The sequence below is a fragment of the Chrysochloris asiatica genome, unplaced genomic scaffold (assembly GCF_000296735.1).
Source record: "Chrysochloris asiatica unplaced genomic scaffold, ChrAsi1.0 scaffold00032, whole genome shotgun sequence".
Taxonomy (NCBI): domain Eukaryota; kingdom Metazoa; phylum Chordata; class Mammalia; order Afrosoricida; family Chrysochloridae; genus Chrysochloris; species Chrysochloris asiatica.
In genome coordinates, this window is record NW_006408550.1 from 13646093 (window position 1) to 13668638 (window position 22546).

Below are 22546 nucleotides of genomic sequence, written 5' to 3' on the forward strand. Positions count from 1 at the left end.
GTCAGTTTGTACCTTTTTCTCGTATGCTACTTGTAGATGTCAAAGCACTTCTGTAGTTCGTAAAATGTTTGAACAACTATAAAAATCATCCATGACTGAGTCCTGGTGTGGCGCTTTATAATAAATCCTGGACTGCTACCCGAAAGGTCAGTAGTTCAAGACCACCAGCTGCTCCTTGCAAGTCCTATACAAGACGTTATGCGTTGCAACCAAGTCAATGGCACTTAACACCAATGACAACATGATTTCTACTTTTGTTCTCCATTTAAAGTTTTCAGTGGTGCAGTGGTTGGATGCTTGGTTACTAATCAAATGGTGGGTGATTCAAGTCCACCCACCAGTGATCCACTTCTGTGAAGATTTGTTAAGTGTCTTCAAGTTGGTTCCAACTCAAAGCGACCCTGTATAAGATTTCCAAGAAGCAGCTGGTGGGTTTGAACTGTTGACTTTGTGGTTAGAAGTTCAGGGCTTATTCCAAAACACAACACCAGGACTCACCTGTGAAGATTATAGCCTAGGAAACCCCGTGGGACAGTTGGACTCTGTCACATTGGGATACAGTGAATTGACTTGACCATTAAATAACAAGAGAAATAGTGAGAAAATCTAATTTAATTTCTATTTTCTTTTTAGAGCAGTATACAAAGATGCTGATTTGTATCTACTCGACTCTCCTTTTGGATACCTAGATGTTTTAACAGAAAAAGAAATTTTTGAAAGGTATGTTTTGTGAATAACTTATTTATAATGTTCAAACATAAGAAGGAATGATCTGTTCTATCACAGACTTTATAGTACCTCTTGAGAAATAATGTCCATCATTTCTGTGACTCACTGTGGCAGGATACAACGTAGCACCTACGTGATCTTCCCTTGAGGGTTCAGATTCATAGTCCATTTAAACCTTTTCTGACCACCTCGCGCATCATCCTTTATCTTGCACCTTACATTCCTCCCCACCTGTCGGCTGTTACAGAAATTACTATCTGTACAATTCACAGGATAGTATTTCTTTGGAGTATATCTTTTACTACTTTTATTGATTATTGTATCTGAAATTTTTATTTACTCTTTTGCATGTGTGATAGTAGTTTACTCCTTCTCCTCCTTAGAAAAAAAAGTTTCTAAAAAAACTACACATGTTGAAAGTTTTCATGTAGAGGGGTGCTCAGACTACTCATCTACCTCAATATCTCCCCACAAACTTCCTCCTCAGTTACACAGAGCTCAGGATTTACCTTTCACTGGAGTTCTAATTAGGGCTTAATGTAGGTGAGGTTTCTAAAAGGGAGAATTAAGTCACACAATGCTGAAATAACAATCTCTGAGTGGAGTCCTGGTGTGGCTCTGCAGTTTAAGGCACTAGACTGCAAAGTTGGCTTGATCCACAAGGTCGGCTGTTCAAGCTCACCAGCTGTTCCTTGGAAATCCTATACAGGGTCGCTATGGGTCAGAACCGACTCGACAGAACTTAACAACAACAGCAGTATGAGTGGATACATCGATAGACATGCAAACTAAGCAGGTGTGGGAAGGAGAATGGGACTATATCCACGAATAAGTAAATATATATCTACATGTATATCTAAGATGGACTGAGTATATTTATATGTATGTATTTAACCTATGATGGAAATATAGCCATAAATGTTGTAGAACATATAGGGTTCAAAGTTATTAAAACTTCTTAGCCATAATCAAACACCTGGAGGGAATGAGTCACTGGGCTTTGGGGCTCAGGACCACAGTCTTGGGGGAACATCAAGGTCAGTTGACATAACATAGTTCACAAAGACAATGCTTGTGAGTGGCCATCTAAGGTACAATTGTTGGTCTGTTCTTTTCTGGAGCAAAGAAAAGTGAAGAAAATTGAAGATGCAAAGCTACCATTGCTTTAGTGAACTAATGGACCATGTGAACCTCAGCCTCCAAGACCCTGAGAACGAAAGGACTAAATGGTGCCTGGCTACCACTGCCGATGGCTTTGAAAGGGATCACATTAGAAAGCCCTGGATTGAGGGGGATAAAAATGTGGAACAAAACTCAAAATCATTAATAAATAAATAAATACAAAAGCCTGGTGGAACCGCTGAGACTTTCAGAATAGTTGATCGTGGTAGCTGGCTACCATCTACTTATTCTAGCCTCAGGGTCACGGAGACAGATGTTCATGTGTTCCATTACTTCACTGGAATAATTGATTCCACATGTTTTTAATTTTCATCACTCTTCTTTCATCCATACAGGGAGAGATCAATAGTTGCTCTATAGATGGCTTCTCATGAGCTTTTAAGTTGCTACTCACAAAAGTAGTATGTAGAATACTGTTTTTGTGGACCATGTTATACCAACTGATTAGGGTGTCCTCTGAGACCATGTACTGAGCCTCTAAGCCCAGCAATTTATTCCCGGAGTCCTGTTGTGGCACTGTGAATGAATACGCCAGACTGCAAAGCTATTTGAACTGCAAGATCGGCAGTTCAAGCTCACCAGCTGCTCCTTGGAAACCCTATAGAGGGTCGCTATGGGTCGTAATCGACTCAACAGCATTTAACAACAACAACAACAGGTGTTTGGTAATGTCTAAGTAGTTCTCATAATTTGCCCTTGTCCTGGTGTGGCACTGTAGGATAAGTACTGGGTTGCTAACCATAAGATTGGTAGTTCAAACCAACCAGCCACTCCTTGGAAACCCTATACAGGGATGCTATGAGTCAGAACCGACTCGATAACATTTAACAACAACATTCTCTACCACATACTTATCTTTGTTTGCAGCAAAGGTAAATACTCATGTTCAAATATCCTTTGCCAAATCTTCATATATTTGTGGGTATACTCCCACTCTCCCTTCCAAACCTGTTCAGCCCGTGTACCTGTCCATGTATTTACTTCTAGATCACTATTGTTGCAGGATTGTATATATAGCTGTATATATCTCTATTCTCTTTTAAAAATAAAAAAGTTTTAACTAATAAGGATGTATAGTATACATGTATAAAATGTTTACTTTAGTTTTAGAAGCATCTTTAAATAGTTAAATTTAATGCTTACAATAGTATCTTTTTACACTCATATGACTGTGGTAATTAACTAATTACCAGTATAAGCCTTGCTAGCTATGATTGTCTGTGAGGAGTCTTGATGTGGTGCTGTAGGATAAGCACTGGACTGCTAGCCCTGAGGTGAACAGTTCAAACCCACCCGCTGCTCCTTGAAAACCCTACACAGGGTCACTATGATTTGAAACCAACTTGAAGGCACTTAACAACAACAACAAACTGTGATCATACATTATACTAATTATGATTTAGAGAGATGCCTCTTTCTATACATGTTGTTATCATTAAGTGCCGTTCAGTCAGTTTTGACTCATAATGAACAGGGTTTCCCAGAAATTTGAACCACCGACCTTGTGGCTCACACTGACCTTGTGGTCCTGCACTTATCCTATAGTGCCACACCCGGACTATATTTAGTGCATATATAACTTGTTGTTGTCAAGTTATTTCTGACTCATTGCAACCCTGCCGGGAAGAATAGAACAGTCCTATAGGTGTGGTGCTGTGGGTTAATGCGCCAGACTGCAAAGCTGTTTGAACTGCGAGGTCAGTAGTTCAAGCTCACCAGCTGCTCCTTGGAAACCCTATACAGGGTCGCTATGGGTCGGAACCGACTCAATGGCACTTAACAACAACAACAACACAGGTTATCCACGGATGGAAGCAGACTGCCACATCTGTCTTCCCGTGGATCTGCTGGTGGGTTTGAATGGACAATCTTTGAGTTAGCAGTCACTGCATAGCTAGTAGTCCTTCTAGTTAATATAAGATATTGAATTTCATTCTAACACACTGAACTCTACAACATAGCATGTTGTTTCATGATATAATTGAAGAGACTCCAAATCAATTAAAATAGATCATATATTTAAAAAATCATTTGAAGTATAATCATGACATTGTGGACTAGGAATTTTATATAATGAAACATTAATAAAATGCCAGAAGACACACATTGCTGTAATAAAGAGTCTATAAAATGGATACCTTACTTATATCTTTTTCTATTCTTAAAGCTGTGTCTGTAAATTGATGGCGAACAAAACTAGGATTTTGGTTACTTCTAAAATGGAGCATTTAAAGAAAGCTGACAAAATATTAATTTTGCATGAAGGTACCAGCTACTTTTATGGGACATTTTCTGAACTACAAAATCTACGGCCAGACTTCAGCTCCAAGCTCATGGGATATGACTCTTTTGACCAGTTTAGTGCTGACAGAAGAAATTCAATTCTAACGGAGACCTTACGGCGTTTCTCATTAGAAGGAGATGCTGCTGTCTCCTGGAATGAGGCAAAAAAACAGTCTTTTAAACAGACTGGAGAGTTTGGTGAAAAAAGGAAGAATTCTATTCTGAATTCAATGAACTCTGTAAGAAAGTTTTCCATTGTACAAAAGGCTCCACTCCAAATGAATGGCATTGATGAGGATTCTGGAGAGCCTTTGGAGAGAAGGCTGTCCTTGGTTCCGGATTCTGAGCAGGGAGAGGCCATCCTACCTCGATGTAATGTCATCAACACAGGTCCCACATTTCAGAGACAAAGAAGACAGTCTGTTCTGAACCTGATAACGCGCTCCTCAGTCAACCAAGGTCAAAACATTCACCGAAAAGCAACAGCATCCGCACGAAAAATGTCACTGGCCCCTCAGGCTAACTTAACTGAAATGGATATATATTCAAGAAGATTATCTCAAGACAGTTGCTTGGAAATAAGTGAAGAAATTAATGAAGAAGATTTAAAGGTATGTATGAAACATGGGGACGTTGGTACACCCATGGTAGAATTTTCACCTTCTGTGTAATTCTGTTCCGCCCAACCACCACCCATAGACAGAGGAGGCATGTGTGTTGTTGTGATGCTGAACAGGTTTCAGTGGACTTCCAAGATCAAGCAGACTAAGAAGAAACGACTGGTGGTTTGTTTTTGAAAAATCAGCCAGAGAAAACCCTGTGGAGCACAATGGTCCAAGCCCACTGTGTATGGAGTCGCTATGCATTGGGGGCTGACACCAGGGCAGTTAATAGCAACAATAGCAAAATAAAAGATTACATATTTTTAGTAGTGCAATAAGTGTGATACAATATTTAGCATAGACACAGTTTACACTGACTCTGGGGTTAGGATGAGGTTTATTTTAAGACTTGAAAAATCCCAAACTAGGTAAGTCTTTTCAAAATGTGAAAGAATCAACTATTTTCAATTGTTGTTGTTGTTGTAAAGTGCCGTCGAGTCCATTCCGACCCATAGCGACCCTGTACAGGGTTTCCGAGGCTGTAAATCTTTACGGTAGTAGAAAGCCTCATCTTTCTCCCACGGAGCGGCTGGTAGTTTCGAACCGCTGACCTTAAGGTTCGCAGCCCGATTCGTAACCACTACGACAGTTAAATAACAAAATGTATTGTTTTCCAAAGCAAGGTTTATTTAGTGTCTCACCTTTTAATAAGTTAATGAAAATTATTGTGAAAATAGAAAGTTTATACCTTAAATCTTCTCTGAGAAGAGGTGTAGTAGAAATAAATAAACTAGTAGCTTCTTTTATTTAAAGAACAAGAAATAATTCAATATGGAGGTAGCTTACATAAAGTATATAAGCATTCAGTCTCAGCAAGACTAAGTCATATTCTGATTTATAGAATTTATTCTGAATTTATCTTTTAAATTTGTTTAATATATGTTGGGCTTTTAGATAAGACTTTTTAAAAGAAGTTATATGAAAACTCAACACGCTACACTGACTCCTTGGTTATGGACTTGGTTAGATTACAAAGACCAAGTTGTTATGGGAAAATTGGTGTTATACAAAGATGCAGAATGGTCACATCCGATCACAAAATAGAGGATAACTGCATCATTATGTAACTGCAAAATTACATAACTTCCAAAGTACATCATTATGTAATTGCTAAATTCATTTTACATAATTGCTAAACTGTTGAGCATCATGGCCCAGCCATGCTGACACATAACCTTAACATCACAGCCACCTTTAACCTTGTCTCATACTTTGGTGTTCGTTACTGCTACACAGATATTGTTAATGTGCAAAATAGTTGTACCGTAGAATTTTTTAGTTTCATTTTTTTTTACTATTGTTATCAATGGGAAATGTCAGATAACATGAGAGTTGATGAGTGAGGAGTAGTATAGTTTCATTCAGTCTTCAGTTAGAAAGTGTGTTATGTTGTTTTAAAGAATAAAATACTTTTATATTTAAAACATGGAGCAATATTAAAAGGTAGTCCTGGTGTAGCATTGTAGGATAAGCAATGAACTGCCAACCACAAGATCAGCAGTTCAAACACACCAACTGCTCCTTGGCAACCCTGTACAGGATTGGTATGCATTGGAACGACTTGTGGGCACTTAACAAAAACATTAAAACATTTTTTTTTTAAATCTAGAAAAATTCTTTAAGAGTCCTCGATGAGCTGAACTATGGGCAGATTTGTAATGAATTGTTATATTTGATATGATAGGTAATTTTAGAATAGAGTGACCTGGTATGGTGTCATAGAATAAGCACTGGTATGCTGACCACAAGGTTGGCAGTTCAAACCTACCAGTCACTCCTTGAAAACCCTATACAGGGTCGCTGTGTGTTGAAATTGACTCAACAGCACTTAACAGCAATAGCAATGCAATGCATCAAATCCTGGTGATGCTGTATGATTGGCACTGGACTGCTAACCACAAGGTCGGCAGTTCAAACTCACTAGCAATTCCATGGGAGAAAGATGAGACTTCTGCTCCTGTAAAGATGTAGAACATCGGAAACCCTACACAGGATGGCTATGAGTTGGAATCGATTTGACACCTAACAGCTAACAACATGGCAATGCACAAGTCATTTAATACCTCGAGGCTAAAGTCTCCTCTTTTGTAAAATAAAGAAATGAAATGTTGTTGTTGTTGTTGTCAGGTGCCATCGAGTCGGAACTGACTCATAGCGACCCCATGCACAGCAGAACGAAACAATGTCCAATCCTGGGCCAATCTCACTACCGCTGCCACACTTGAGTCCATCAATGATGCCACCTGGCTGATCCATCTCGTTGGGGGTCTTCCTCTTTTTCTCTGACCCTCCACCCTACCCAGCATGACATACTTCAACAACTGTTTCCTCTGGACAATATGTCCAAAGTAGGAGATACGAAGCTTAGCCATCCTGGCCTCCAAGGAGCACTCTGGCTGCACTTCTTCCAAAACAGATCTATTGGTTCTTTTGGCAGTCCATGGCACTTTCAGTATTCTCCTCCAACACCACAACTCAAAGGCATCAATTCTTCTACGATCCTCCTTATTCACTGTCCAGCTTTCGCATCCATATGAGGCTATTGAAAACACAATGGCCTGGGTCAGGCGCACCCTAGTCCTCAAGCTGACATCTCTGCTCTTCAACACTTTAAAAAGTTCCTGTGCAGCAGATTTGCCCAGTGCAATACGTCGTCTGATCTCTTGACTGCTACTTCTGCGAGTGTTGATAGTTGATCCAAGAAGAATGAAGTCCTTGACGACTTCAATCTTTTCTCCATTGATAAGAATGTTGTTTATTGGTCCAGTGGTGAGGATTTGAAATGAAATAGTCTCTGAAATACTTACTTTCAATATTGGTATAATTTTAATACGTTTCCTAAAGGATAATTTGTCTACATGGTTAATATCAATCTCAATGCAGTTTTCAAGCCAGAGCCTACAAATGCAGTTGTAAAGAATGATTCATTTCACTAATAGGTACTATTATTTATTAATTGCTTCTAGTGCCAGCTAGTAAACACTAGTCCCACAACTGCTCTATGAGGTACTTCTCATAATCCTCAATTATAGATAAGGAAACTAAAGTTTAAAAATGTCTAACAATTTATCAGAATTCAAACTGCTTCCAGGAAGTTAATGGTGGAACACTCCAGTTCAAATCTAGGTTTATCTGACTCCAAAAATCTGTGCTCCCTGGTGAGTGCAAACAATAAACACACTCGGCTACCAGTAGAAAGGTTAGAGACCCCTCTGAAGAAAGGTCTGGCCAGCTACTTCCAAAATCCAATTTTAAACACCCCGTGGTGTACATTTCGACTCTGACAAACAGCCTCACCATGAATTGGAGTTGACTTAACCACAACTGTCTTTGTTATTATTGACCCAGTGTTACTTGGGCAGCTCAAACCCACCAGCTGCTACTCTGAAACCCTGTATAGGGTCGCTATGAGTCAGAACAGACTCTAGGACACTGAATAATAGCAGCAATGTATCCAAATGCACAGAACCCTGTATTTGAACTTTGCTAACTTCATGAGATACAAAACTATGCTTTCCTTTGGGACTATCTGGATCTCTCTTTTTAAAGCTTTGGAGCGGCATCTATCAAAACACAAAGATTTAGAGTCTATCCCAGGATTATGACTAGATAATGGAAGTTATCCATGAAAACTAAGCAAAAGCTGCTCTTCAGATTTATGCTGTTGTTAAGTGTTACCCAGTGGGTTCTGATTCATAGTGACGCTACATAGGGTTCCTGAAGAGCAGGTGGTTTGAACCCCTGACCTTATTGTTAGCTGTCCAGGGCCAGGATCCCACAGAACTATAGGAAGACCTTCATAACAAACTAAATGATGAACTGTTGGACAAAAGTCATGTTAAAGCAAGAAAAGTTCTGAATAGCTTCTTCGATGGTTCCGTTGATTTGTCACCACCACTTCTCTGTCAGTGTTGTACTGTGGTGGCTTGCATGTTTCTGTGACTCTGGAAGCTATGTCACCAGTATTGTAAATACCAGCAGGGTCACCCATGGGAGGTAGGTTTCAGATGAGCTTCTAGGCTAAGACAGACTAGGAAGAAGGAGATATGGACTACTTCCAAATATTTAGTCACTGAAAACCTTTTGGATAGCAGTGGAACACTGTCAGCACCAGATTATTGAAACATGATGAAGACCACCAGAATATTGTCAGATATATAACTGAAAGATAAGCCCCTCAGCTTAGAAGGCATTCAAAATATGACTAAGGAAGAGTTGCCTCCTCAAAGTAGATTTGAATATGATGATGTGAATGAATCCTTGAAGGCCTTCATTTGCTGATGGAGCACAACTTAAAATGAAGAGAAATAGCTGTAAACATCCATTAATAATCAGAACATGGAATGTATGAAATATGAATCTAGGAAAATGGGAACTTGTCAAAAATGAAATGGAATGTATAAACATAGATATTCTAGGTATCAGTGAGCTGTATTGGCCATTTTGAATCTGGCAGTCACATGGTTTACTGTGCCGGCAATGCCAAATTGAAAAGGCATGGCATCTTACTCATTATCAAAAAAAAATTTCAAATCCTATTCTGAAGTGTAACTCTGTCTGTGCTAGGATAATATCCATATGGTTACAAGGAGGAAAAAATAATAGAACTATTATTTACATATATGCACCAACCAATAAGCCAGTGATGATGAAATTAAAAATGATACTAATTGCTTCAGTCTGAAATTGGTCACATATTCAATAAGACTGATAATTGCTAGTGATTAGAATGCAAAGGTTGGAAACCAAGAGGAAGGATCAGTCATTGGATAATAATGACTTTCATGATAGAAGTGATGCTAGAGATCGCATTTGCTAGACCAATGACCTCTTCATTGTAAATAGCTTTTTTAAGTAACATAAAAGATGATTATACACGTGAACCTCACCAGATGGAATCCACAGAAACCACACTACCTACATCTGTGGAAAGAGAAGGTGAAAAAGCTCCAAATCATCAACCAAAACAGACCATCGATTGCTCATATGCAAGTTCAGGCTGAAGCTGCAGAATAGTAAAACAAGTCTATGAGAGCTAAAATGTGACATTGACTATGTCCCACCTGAATTTAGAGATCATCTGAAGAACAGATTTGACGCATTAGACACCAAAGACCAGAAGAGCTGTGGGATGACATCAAGAACATCATACAGGAAGAAAGCAAAAGGTCATTAAGAAGACAAGAAAGAAGGAAAAGACCAAAATGGATGTCCAGAGATTCTGAAAATTGATTGTCAGCACTGAGATGCTAGAGCATTGGAAGAAATGAAGAGATAAAAAAGCTGAAGAGAAATTTCAAAGGGCAGCTTGAGAAGACAAACTCACATATAAAGAAATTTGCAAATACCTAAAAGGAAGAACACACTCAGCATTTCTCAAGCTGAGGGAACTGAAGAAAAACTTCAAGCCTTGACTTGAAATATTGAAGGATTCCATGGGCAAATCATTGAATGATGCAGAAATCATCAAAAGAAGATGGAAGGAATATGGAGAGTCACTGTAACCAAAAGAAATGACTGATGTTCAACTGTTTCAAGAGGTAGCATATGATTAAGAACATATGATACTGAAGGAGGAAGTCCAGGTGAACTGAAGGCATTGACAAAGAACACGGCTCTGGGAACTGATAGAATACAAATTGAAATCTTTCTACAAACTGATGGAGCACTGAAGGCACTCATTCTTCTATGCCAAGAAATTTGGAAGACAGTTACCTGTCCAGCTTATTGGAAGATATCCATATTTGTGCCTGTTCCAAAGAGAGGTGACTCAACGGAATGCAGAAATCACCAGACAGTATCATCAATATTGCATGGAAGTAAAATTTTGCTAAAGAGAATTCAAAAACAGCTACAAACATATATTGACAGGGAATTTCAAAGGTTTAAGCCAGATTCAGACAAGGATGTGGAATGAGAGATATAATTGCTGATGTCACATGGATCTTGGCTGAAAGCCGAGAATGCCGAAAGATGGTTATCTGTGCTTTATTGACAATGCAAAGGCTTTCCAGTCTGTGGACAATGACAAACTATGGCCAACATTCTGGAGAATGAATATTCTGGAACAATTAATTGTGCTCATGAGGAACTTGTACATAGACAAAGAGGCAGTTGTTCGAACAGAATAAGGGAATACTGAATGGTTTAAAATCAGGAAAGGTGTGTGCCAGGGTTATATTCTTCCACCATACTTATTCAGTCTGTATGCTGAGCACATAATCCAAGAAGCTGGATTATATTAAGAAAAACGTGGTATCAGGATTGAAGGAAGACTCATTAACAACCTGCGATATGCACATGATACACCCTTGCTTGCTGAAAACAAAACAGGATTTAAAATACTTACTGTTGAAGCTAAAAAAATCCACAGCCTTTGGTATGGGTTGCATCTTAATGTAAAGAAAACAAAAATCCTCACACTGGACCAATAAATAATATCCATATAAATGAAGAAAAAATTGAGGTCATCAAAGACTTCAGTTTGCTAGGATAAACCATCAACACTCATGGATGCAGCAGTCAAGAAATCAAACAACATATTGCCTTAGTCAGATCTGCTGCACAAGACCTCTTTAAAGTGCTCAAGAGCAAAGATAACAGCTTGAGGACTAAGGAGCACCTGACTGAAGCCACCGTATTTTCAATAGTCTTATACGCATGTGACAGTTAGACAGTGAATAAGGAATACCACAGGAAATTTGATGCATTTGAGTTATAATATGGGAAGAGAATATGAAAAGCTCCATGGACTTCCAAAAGAACAAACCAGTCTGTTTTAGAAGAAGTACAGCCAGAATGCTCCTTAGAAGCCAGGATGGCTAGACTTCATCTGTCATACTTTGGACATATCAGGAGGGACAAGTCCCTGGAGAAGGACATCATTCTTGGTAAAGTGGAGTGTCGGTGAAAAAGAGGAAGATCCCTCAACAAGATGGATTGGCACAATGACAGCAGCAGTGGGCTCAAGTGTAGCTACAATTGTGAGGTTGATGCAGCACCAGGCAAGGTTGTGTTCTGTTGTGCATAAGGTGACTATGACTTGGTATGGACTGGATAGCACATAAAAACATGAACAACAATTCATTTGATAAGGGTTGCAACACTGTTAAGCATTTGAATGGTAAAAATTTTCCCATAATAATACACAATCAATACTATAGTTTCAGAATTTTGGAGCATTACACAATGTCCCTAAGTTTTCAAAAAGCCATGCTACTCCAATTACCCTGGTAGCGATCAAGCACGCCTTTCTTTCATGATTTTTATTTGTGATTCTTCACTGAGCTTCAACTAATAGCATGCTTTTATTCCCACACATTCCAAACAAAACCGTGGCCATGGTCTGAAAGGGGATTGCCTCGTTTTAATAGCCATGGTTCTTTTTCTTTCAGGAGTGCTTTTTTGACGATGTAGAGGGCATACCAGCAGTGACCACATGGAACACATACCTTCGATATATTACTGTCCACAAGAGCTTAATTTTTGTGCTAATTTGGTGTTTAGTTATTTTTCTGGCTGAGGTAAGAATGTTCTGTTGTGAAATGTTACTATGATTTAAAGTTACATTGTAACTTGTTTGAACATATCTGTGTAGACACACGTCTATATATACATCTACATACATACAAATAATGTTAAAATGTGAGTTGTTTGAATTCATAACTGTGGTAAAGATGTGTCTAGTTCTTAAATTCTATAATGCAACAAGTAGAATCGCTACTAGTATTTTAATATTTTATATATAGTATATAAAGCATGTTCTTTGGCAAATATATGAAGAGTTTTTTTAGAGAGAGATTTGAAACACAAGTGGAAGGCCCATATATGGATTAAAATTAAACACTGAAAACATTTCTGTACTAAAATTGAAATTAATCCATTTCTAGGTATTGCATTATTAAATAGTTAAGTGATGAAACACTACTTTTAAATGTGTGTTCCTTCACAGAATGAGTATATATCTATCATTAGTTTATTAGTAATCATTTAAACAAACTTCCAGAGATCCAAATTCTCCATTTGCTTGCAGAATTTTTTTGGCTTCAGGTTTACATCCTGACTTGCCATTCCTCTGCTAAACTTCACATCATCAAGTTAAAAGACAAAGACAGAGACAGAGAAAGAGTTCAGTGCACCCCGAGTTTAGTACCTGAATCTGGGTGGTGGATAAGGCTGTGCCTTAGACCAGAAACTGCCACATAAATGCCTAAAGGGGCTTAGCAGGGCAGGTCAGAAGGTGAAGTGGGTATGAGGCCAGTTGGAGGACATTTGCCCCTTTTAAAGGGGATGATGGCAACTCAGCTCCTGCTGGTACTTGTCATAGGGAATTTTGAATCAGTTTTGCCAATCTTCTGATTTGTTAAAATAAGTCAGAAGTCTATTTATCTTCTGTGAAATTGTTTTTCTGATCATAAGTGTGAACAGTTGATTAAACAAAACAAATACATCCTACATTGTTGTTGTTGTTAAGTGCTGTTGAGTTAGTTGTGACACATAGTGACCCTGTATAGCGTGGTTTTGAACTGCTGACTTTGTGTTTCGCAATCCAATGCTGAGCACAACAAAATCCATCAGTGTTTCAGATTCCACCTGAGTCACTGCTCTAGACATCGATTCTGGAGGATACTCAGGATGTGTGCTAATATGAAGCCTACATCTAACAGGAAGGCCAGTCAGGCTGAAAGAAGCCAGTTGGGTGGGCGTTGGGAAAGATGAAGCCCAGGGAGAGGCAGTTCCTGCCAAGGGCCACGACTATGCTCTGACAACTCTGCGACTTTTACTTGCATGTAAAATTCATGGTTTGCTGTTTACTGCTGTGGAGTCTACGTGTTGCCGGTCCCTGTACCATCCTCATGATTATTGGTCTGTTCAGTCCATTGTTGAGACTGTTGGGCCAATCCATCTCATTGAGGGCTTCCCTCATTTTTTGCTGACTCTCTGCTATACCAGCCATGACATCCTTTTCTTACGATTGGGCTTTCCTGATGTCATGTCCAAAGAAAGCCAAACAAAATCTTATCCTCACTTCTGAGGAACACTCCGATTGTATTTCTTGTAAGATTGATTTGTTTGTTCTTTTGGCAGTCCATTATATAATCAGTATTCTTCCACAGTGTTCTATCACCATGAAATTTCTGGTTTAGGTGTCTTTATGTCCCTGGTGTGGCGCTCTAGGATAAAGCACTGGACTGATAATCACAGGATCTGCAGTTCAGACCCACCAGCTGCTCTTCAGAAACCCTAGACAGGGTCACTATGAGCCAAAACTGATTCGACTGCACTTAACAACAACAAATCTCGCTGGTTGGGAGGCAGATAAGAACAGGAATTTTCTTCCTTTCTTTTTCTTCCCTGTGTTTTTGACACCTCCTAAAAGAGAGCCTTGAGTGAAATCATCTCTTTTTTGTTTGTAGAATGAAAAAATGTGAGTGCATGCATTCATGACCATTACTTCACATGGTCATCTGGAGTTTTCTATGTTCTCTCATCTGACGAGAGCAAAATTAATCACTCTGGTAGTAAAATATGGATCTACTTGAGTATTAATTCAGTATTTATAGTGATTAGAATTGATTTAATTTATTTTACATGATTTAATTAGAAAAATTTTACATGATAAATTTTAATTTATTTTACATGACAAATTAGAAAAAGTTAAATTCATATGTGTTTGAAGTTTCTTAATAGATCTGAATTCTGAATCTAGGTTACATTTGATATTTTGCTCATAATTTACTATTTAGATTAAATAATAACTAATTTCAATTTACACTTTCCATCTAAAGACTTCTTGATATTTGAATATTTTACTTTCTTTAGCATCATGTTTTTTTCTTATTTTAAAAGGATTTCAGAGCATACAACCATCTCTCGCGCTCTCATACATACACATATATAAACACACACACGTATATACACACATGTGTATTAACTACAGATGCCAACAATCCCATAAACAGTATCATTTTGTTTTACATTCACATTTTACATGAAAATGTTGCCGTTTCAAATGATCTGCCCCCATTCTGCTCTAGTTTAAATACAATCGCATTTTAAAGTCAGTGTATTATCTCCCTTCAACAAATGCTCTGAGACTTAAAGGATCATAATAATACTTGGACAAGTTTGGAGGAGTTGAAGAGTTAAGATCAAATTTTTGCCCTGGAGGTAGAATGCTAATAGTGTGTTGTAGTTGTTGTTGTTGTTAGGTGTCGTTGAGTTGATTCCAACTCATAGCAACCTTGTGTACAACAGAATGAAACACTGCATGGTTCTGTTCCAGCCTCATAATTGTTCCTAAATTTGAGCGCATTATTACAGCCCCAGTATCAATCTATCTTGTTGAGGGTCTCTCTCATTTTCACTGAACTTCTACTTTACCAAGCATAATGTCCTTCTTGAGGACTGGTCCCTCCTGTTACCAAAATGTCCAAAATATGTGAGATGTTTGTTAAACATGTCCAAAGTACATGAAATGAAGTCTTGCCATCCTCCCTTGTAAGGAACATTTTGACTATGGTAGCGTAGTGGTTACGAATTGGGCTGTGAACTACAAGGTCAGCAGTTTGAAACTATCAGCTGTTCCATGGGAGAAAGATGAAGCTCTCTGCTCTCCTAAAGATTTACAGCCTCGGAAACCCTATACAGGGTCACTGTAAGTTGGAACCGACTCCACAGCACTTAAGAAGAAGAACAACTTCTAAGATTTGTCAGTTCTTCTGGCAGTCCATGGTATATTCAACATTCTTCACCAACACCGTAATTTAAGTGCATCACTTCTTTGATCTTATTTGTTACCAAGTTTTTCCTTGAAACTGTAGTAATAGTGCATTAATGTATAAATCAATGAAACTCAAACTTGTCCCTACACATGTTCTATATGTGTCGGTGCTTTCTAATCACAGTGAAGAAGACCGTACAAAGTATGCTCTTCCTCCCTGATAATGTAAGATAATGTTAAATATCTAAAAATATGTACCAAAAATTGTACATACTTCTTAACCAAATTGGTTTCCATCTGGTCTTTAGAAGAGTGGTAACTCTTCTTTTGTCCTGCTGTTTTCTTAACAAATGAAATGGAGGTTTGATGTGGGATGCAGTCTAGAATTCTACTGACCTGGGGATGAATTCTAAGTCTGTCTTATTAGCACCATGAAACTGAGCAAGTTACTTAACTTCAAGGAGTCTCAGTTTTCTCTTCTAAAAATTGGAAATTTCACTATTACCAGCTCCATAGGTCATTGTGCTGGTTAAGGGGCATCATGATTATAAGCACTTAATATAGGGTTTGACACATAGTGAGTAATGCTAGCTGATGTTATTATTAATATCCCTAATAGCATCATCACTATTATAAAGTTCAACTGATTGGAGGTGACCAAGTCCTTAGCAGTGATATAATGAAAGTTTAAATCACTCCTTTTTACACTCTAGCAAAAATATGGGCTTGGACAGTAATGGATGACAAAAATTACATTCTTTTGACATATTTACTTGAGTATTAAATATTGCATTGAAAAGTATTTTAAAATTTCTTTAATTATCACTGTCAGTCATACCAAATGATCAACATTTAATGTGCATGAAACCTAGTTCTGTGCCCCACTTAATCACATATCAGTCCTTTGTCATTATTAATACCACTGCATTGAAAGGTCATATTAATTGATTGTCTTCAACTCATAGAGTTATATAAGCAAAAAAAAAAAAAGTTATATTTGAATGTGGTGGTGATTTAGGTTCATTTGCATGACCTTTGTTCCATATAGTTCCTTAGAGTTAAACTTACCTATCTTTCAATATGTTGTATAATTAATTAACATTATGAGTTGCTTCACCTGTGTACAATAATACTCGCTCTTTAATCAAGAAGACATTGGTCCTTTGTCTTGGGGCAAGAAACTAAACCTTATAATAGAGGATGTAGATGCTACTTCTTGGTGTTGTTAAGCGTCATCCATTCGGTTCTGTCTCACAGCAACCCTGTACAGGGTTTCTGAGGAGCAGCTTGTGGGTTTGAATCACCAAATCTCATGATTATCAGCCCAAGGCCTATCCTACCACACCATCCCAGACTCCAAATGCTCCTTCACTACCCATTATTAGTTGAGCTCACACAATTATTGCACAAAAAGCGTGATTTTGAGTGGACAAAGTAACAGGTGATGTACGTTTCCGGACAAGAAATAATGTAATAGAAAATGATGAGCCTACTTAGCCAATATCTTTTAGACATCACAATCAACAGGCTCTTGAAAGTTTTGAGTATTACAAGCTTGGTTGTTGCTACTGATAAGTGCTGTTGAATCGGTTCTGACTCCTAATGATACCGCCTATACAGTATTCCAAAGGCGCTCTGGTAGCGTATTGGTTACGAATTGGGCTGTGAACCGCAAGGTCAGTAGTTCAAAACTACCAGCTGTTCTGCGGGAGAAAGATGAAGCTTTCTGCTCCTGTAAAGATTTATAGCTTCAGAAACCCTGTACAGGGTCGCTTTGAGTTGGAACCGAATCAGTGGCACATGACAACAACAACAACAATACAGTATTCCATGGACTGCTGAACTGCCAATCTTTGGACAGCAGTTTAGTGTTTATCCTACAGTGTCACACCAGGACTCCTTAAAAGATTGGTAATAGTAAGCACATTGTTTGAATTATGTGCATAAAGTTATGCAGCTAAGCAATTTATTCACAAATTTACACAACTCTGATGCTTTCTGTGAACCAAATTGTACACAGTTTTTCTTTTAGACTAAGCGCCTCTCTCAATACCAAAGTGCTCTTTTCTCTTTGTCTCCTTTGTACCTTCACCTCACGGTGCAGGTACTCATCCAAGATGACGGCTTACCATTTTAGGTCTCACCCTGATGAGCAGAGAACCTACAAAAGGTTGAGGTGCATTCTGACAAGATAAAAGTGACTTACTCATTTCAAATTTTTGTAAGATTATATCTCAGTTTAGATTTTATGTTTTCAAAGAGCAGGTTCTATATGTTTTCCTTTTGCAATGTTAAATACTTAACCTTTTTTATTTCTTCAACTAAAAAATAAAATTAGTTTGTTCTAGTCGATTTGTTAGCACTTATCATCCACATCCCGTTTTGAAAAGAGAATTTACCTTTGTAACTTTGGACCATTTTCCTATCCTAAGTGTTGTTGAGATGGTTCCAACTCATTGCAACCCTATAGGGTTTCTGAGGAGCGGTTGGTGAGTTTGAACTGACGACCTAATGGTTCAAACTGACCTTGAGGTCCAGTGCTATGGCGCCACACCAGGACCTATGTACATTCATGTAATTAAATCAAATTAATTAAAATGGAATAACATTGAAAATTCAGTTTTTCGGTCTTACTAGTTACAGTTCGTTTGCTCAGTAGCCATCTGTGACTATTGACAACAGTACTGGACATATCAGAACATTTCCATCATTGTAGAGATTACTATTGGACAGTGCTGGTGTAGATTTTACTGTTATCTGTGTGACATGGAATGGTGTTTAAAACCCAGAAAATAAGTTTTCTCCTTCACCATCCAGGTCTGTCACCCTTTCATAAGCTACATAAACTCTATAACTTCCAAACTCAAATATTTATAGATATCTCATGAATTTTCACTAAAATCATTATGCCAAGTCCTTGAAAATGTTTTCGTTCCAGCTAATAAAAGTAGTTTGGATTGGTGGTGGTTCTATGTGGGTAGAACCAGGAAATTAATTTACACCGACTAGACCAGTTCTTTGGAAAACTGCTGTGATTACTGGTCCATTATTAAATGTTATAAAATATTGCATTCTGAGATTTACTTACATCTCAACAATGTTGGCATTGCTCATATTGTGGACAGTCCTTTAATTGGAACAAAGAAGGAATATAATAGCCAAAGAGTGACTAAGAACCCTTATCTAGAATCTTGAATAGTGTGCTAATTCTTAGGGAATGTGAACACATTTGTATTGGAAGAAAGACTTTGAAATAGTTGCATGCTTTCTGAGTTTCTTATCATTTTGAATTTATATCAATCTCAAGGAAACAAAGATATCTTTTCTTTTTATTAAGACAGTACATAATGAAGAAAAGTAGGATAGTGAAAATGATGTCACTGGATTTTTTTTTACCATTATAATCTCATCTGATATGTAAATTTAACTAAAACTTTTCAAACTCCTAAAAATAATAGAACTTTAGAATGTAATTTCTTAATTAATGCTAATTGTTCTAAGTTTTATATGTAGTAGTAGTAATTATGCAAGGTAAATTCAAATATGAAATAGTACTTGTACGTTTCATATACCAAATAATTTGTTTCTTCCCTCTTTATGTTCATTCTTTGTTAGTTTCTAAAATGATATACATTAAATTGTTGTATTATGTTTTCTTCAATTAGACTCACTGGTAGAGTTTGTGCTCACCAGCTTCTCCTCGAAAGCCCTATACAGGGTCTCTATGGGTCCGAACTGACTGGACAGCACTTAACAACAATAACAATAGAGTTATTTTGGTGCTAATTTCAAGGTCATTTCCAGTATGATGGTGTGATGGCATCAACAAAAAATTGTTTCTCCACAGGGTTTTCAAGATGGAAAGCCAGATTGAAATAGATCAGAGTACAGGTCAATTTGAAATGAATAGTACTACAAAAAATCATAGCTTGTTTAAAAATAGTTTTGTTTATGTGTGGTATAGAACATTTCTCCCTCAGCCACATGTGTCTGCTTTGAGAAAACTCTTAAGTAATTCCAATACCAATCATTACTTTCCTTCATAACTTGCATTCTCACACTCTTGAAACTTTTCATTGAGTTTCATCACTTCTAATCTTATCTTTTCCAATAATTAATCGGTCTCGCAGATATAGTCCTCCTACAATAATTGCAGAGCAAATGAAATCATTTATAGCAGCTAACTAGATTAATTTTCTGACAGCAATGTAAAGTGTTGAAATCTACTCAGGACCCTACTCTCTGTAAACGTCTCTGGTTGTAAACTTCCTGCTTCGAATCAATTCACTGCCAGCAAAATTTAACCAGACTTTATATCCAAAGGCACTTTCTATGCCTCATCTTCTTTGTAACTATGAATGAAATTTTGCAAGATGATATTGGTGTATTTATTTTAAAAATCAGTGTTTATTATTTATAACTTTTAAGTGATATCTTAACTCTCCAAGTTATTTACTTCAGTGAAATTTGAATTTCATTAACTTAACATGCTCTCAACACAAATAATGATGCTTAGGACAATCACTGCAGCTGTGGACCCAGGAAAGCATAACAAAAGAAAATGAAACTGTGTATGTTTTGATGCTGGTCATAGGAGAATTAGAAGTGAGTGTGGGAGGAATAGGTAAAGATGCTGGGAAAAAATCAGCTGTGTGTTATTCTATTCCAGGTGGCTATTTCTTTGGCTGTGTTGTGGCTACTTAGAAAGTGAGTATCCGTATCCCATTGTGTGTTGTTTTTTGTCTGTTTCTTTTGATCATTTGAGTTATATTAAATGTTTTAATATCAAATGGCCTCTATATCCTTCAAGTATGATAGTAGTGTAAAATCTAGTTATTTGGGTTAATACTTTGATCAATTTTATGTGACATTCCCACAGCCTTTCGCAATTTCCAATGAAATTAGTTGTGTTGTTTTCTATGAAATGTAATGAAAATGTTTGAAACATTTTATATTTAATATTTCCTCTAAATGTTTTAATAGGACTAAGTTCAACTTCCCTTATCTTAGTGGTAAGAAAACATCATCTAATTTCTTGCAGTAGTAAATCCTTGAAATTAAAGGCATCGGCTTTTGTAATAATATGTTGTTGTTGTATACTGTGTTATTTCAGACTCAAATTTCATTTCATCTGCATAACTGGAAACTCAGAAGGCAGATTTGGTTGCTTGATAACAACTTTTGTCTTTCATTTTATAGTTCATCTCTTCAAGGCAAAGGGAACACTACTACTGTGAGTGTCAACAGCAGCAGCAGCTATGGCGTGATCGTCACTGAAACCAGCTCATTTTATGTTTTTTATATTTATGTGGGAGTAGCCGACACTTTGCTGGCTCTGGGATTCTTCAGAGGTTTACCACTGGTGCATACTCTAATCAAAGTGTCGAAAATTTTACACCACAAAATGTTACATTCTGTTCTTCAGGCTCCTATGTCAACTCTCAACACGTTGAAAGCAGGTACTTGACTAGGTACACACCCTGAAACTGCTGAGCTGCCTCCCACAGTGCCTGTGGTTGGTGGCTTATCTAGGACTATGCTGGGTTTTGCATGGAAGCATCTTCCCTTTACGGAGTGTCTCTCTGACTGGCCTTCTGCATTCCCGCTGGCTGTCATGTATTGTTGATTCTGACACTTATCAGCTAAGTAGTAGCTAAGTAGTAGCTCAGTTTGTTAGAATGATGCTAATGCGATTGTGGCAACACAAGCTAGCCTTTCTGGTTTAGTTCCCCTTCTCTATTCTGGTATTTGGTCTGGTCTTCTTCCAGAAATCCTATTGTCAATATATTGTGATTGTTAGCTGTCATTGAGTTGGCTGGTTCATGACAGCCTCATGAATGATTAAATGACATTCTACCTCACCCTGTGCCGTACCCATCATGGTCAGTTATAGATTGGACTCTTGTGTTCTCTGGGGTTCTCATGGACTGGTTTTCAGAAGTAGATCCCCAGGCCTTTCTCCTTAGTCTACCTTAGTCTAGAAGTTCCACGGAATCCTGTTCAGCATCCTAGCAACATTTACTGACAGGCACATGGTGGCTGTGCGTGACAATGGTCGTTCAAAAGAGAGAAAGATTTGAAGGGCAGGAAGTTATGAAAGTAAGCAATTCCATTGAATCGCCTTTAAACAAATTCACATTTGAAGAATCCAAGGTTGATAAGGACCCCACATCCTCACATTTTATTCTTTCAGTAACTTACTATGTGTAGCACTAAGCTAGGGGCTGATATGTAAAAGGGAAGGAGGCACAATCCTTATAGCTAAGGGGATGTGGTAGACAGAACTATCATAAGTTAAAGATTTAAGTTTAACAATAGAGATTTCCAGAGTAATTTTGTTAAGTGCCACTGAGTCAGTTCTAACTCAGAGCGAGCCTGTATAGGGTTTCTGAGAAGCAGCTGATGGGTTTGAACTGCCGGTCTTATCCTACAGTGCCTTACTAGAATGCCATTAGAATGATAAAAATCTGAAGAGAAGAAAAACTCATGATTTTTACATTGGTAACAGAACTTAGTATTCAGGAACGGGGCCCTAGGGTTAAGTACTTGTTGCTAACTGAAAGGTGGGCAATTCAAACGGAAACCAGCTGTTCTGTGCGAGAATGACCTGGTGATCTGCTCCTATAAAAAATTAAAGCTAAAAAAAAACCCATTTTCATCTAGTCACTTCCAACTATTAGTGTGACTCTATTGTTGTTAACTGCCATTAAGTCGGTTCCAACCCATAGCAACCCTATATAGGGTTTCCGAGGAGCGGTGGGTAAACTTGAAACACCAACCTTAAGGTTTAAACAGACTTTGCAGTATCGCACATGAATCTACAATGCCACAACGGGAGTGTGATCCTACAGAACAGAGTCTAGCTGCAGAGTTCCCAAGGCTGTAGTCTTTGCGGGAATAGATGCCGCATCTCCTTGTGGAGCAGCTGGAGGCTTGAATCATCGACCTTTCGGTTAACAGTCAAATC

General features: G+C 37.9%; 1 protein-coding gene across 1 annotated transcript in view; it reads left to right on the top strand.

The window, feature by feature from the left end:
- Positions 1–22546, top strand: part of CFTR (cystic fibrosis transmembrane conductance regulator (ATP-binding cassette sub-family C, member 7)) — a 177802-nt gene that overhangs the window by 103147 nt on the left and 52109 nt on the right. Inside the window, exons 13-17 of the mRNA XM_006859315.1 lie at positions 634–720; positions 4079–4805; positions 12251–12379; positions 20249–20286; positions 20779–21038. Of these exons, the coding sequence (XP_006859377.1) occupies positions 634–720; positions 4079–4805; positions 12251–12379; positions 20249–20286; positions 20779–21038 (1241 nt within the window). The remainder of the gene's footprint in view (positions 1–633; positions 721–4078; positions 4806–12250; positions 12380–20248; positions 20287–20778; positions 21039–22546) is intronic.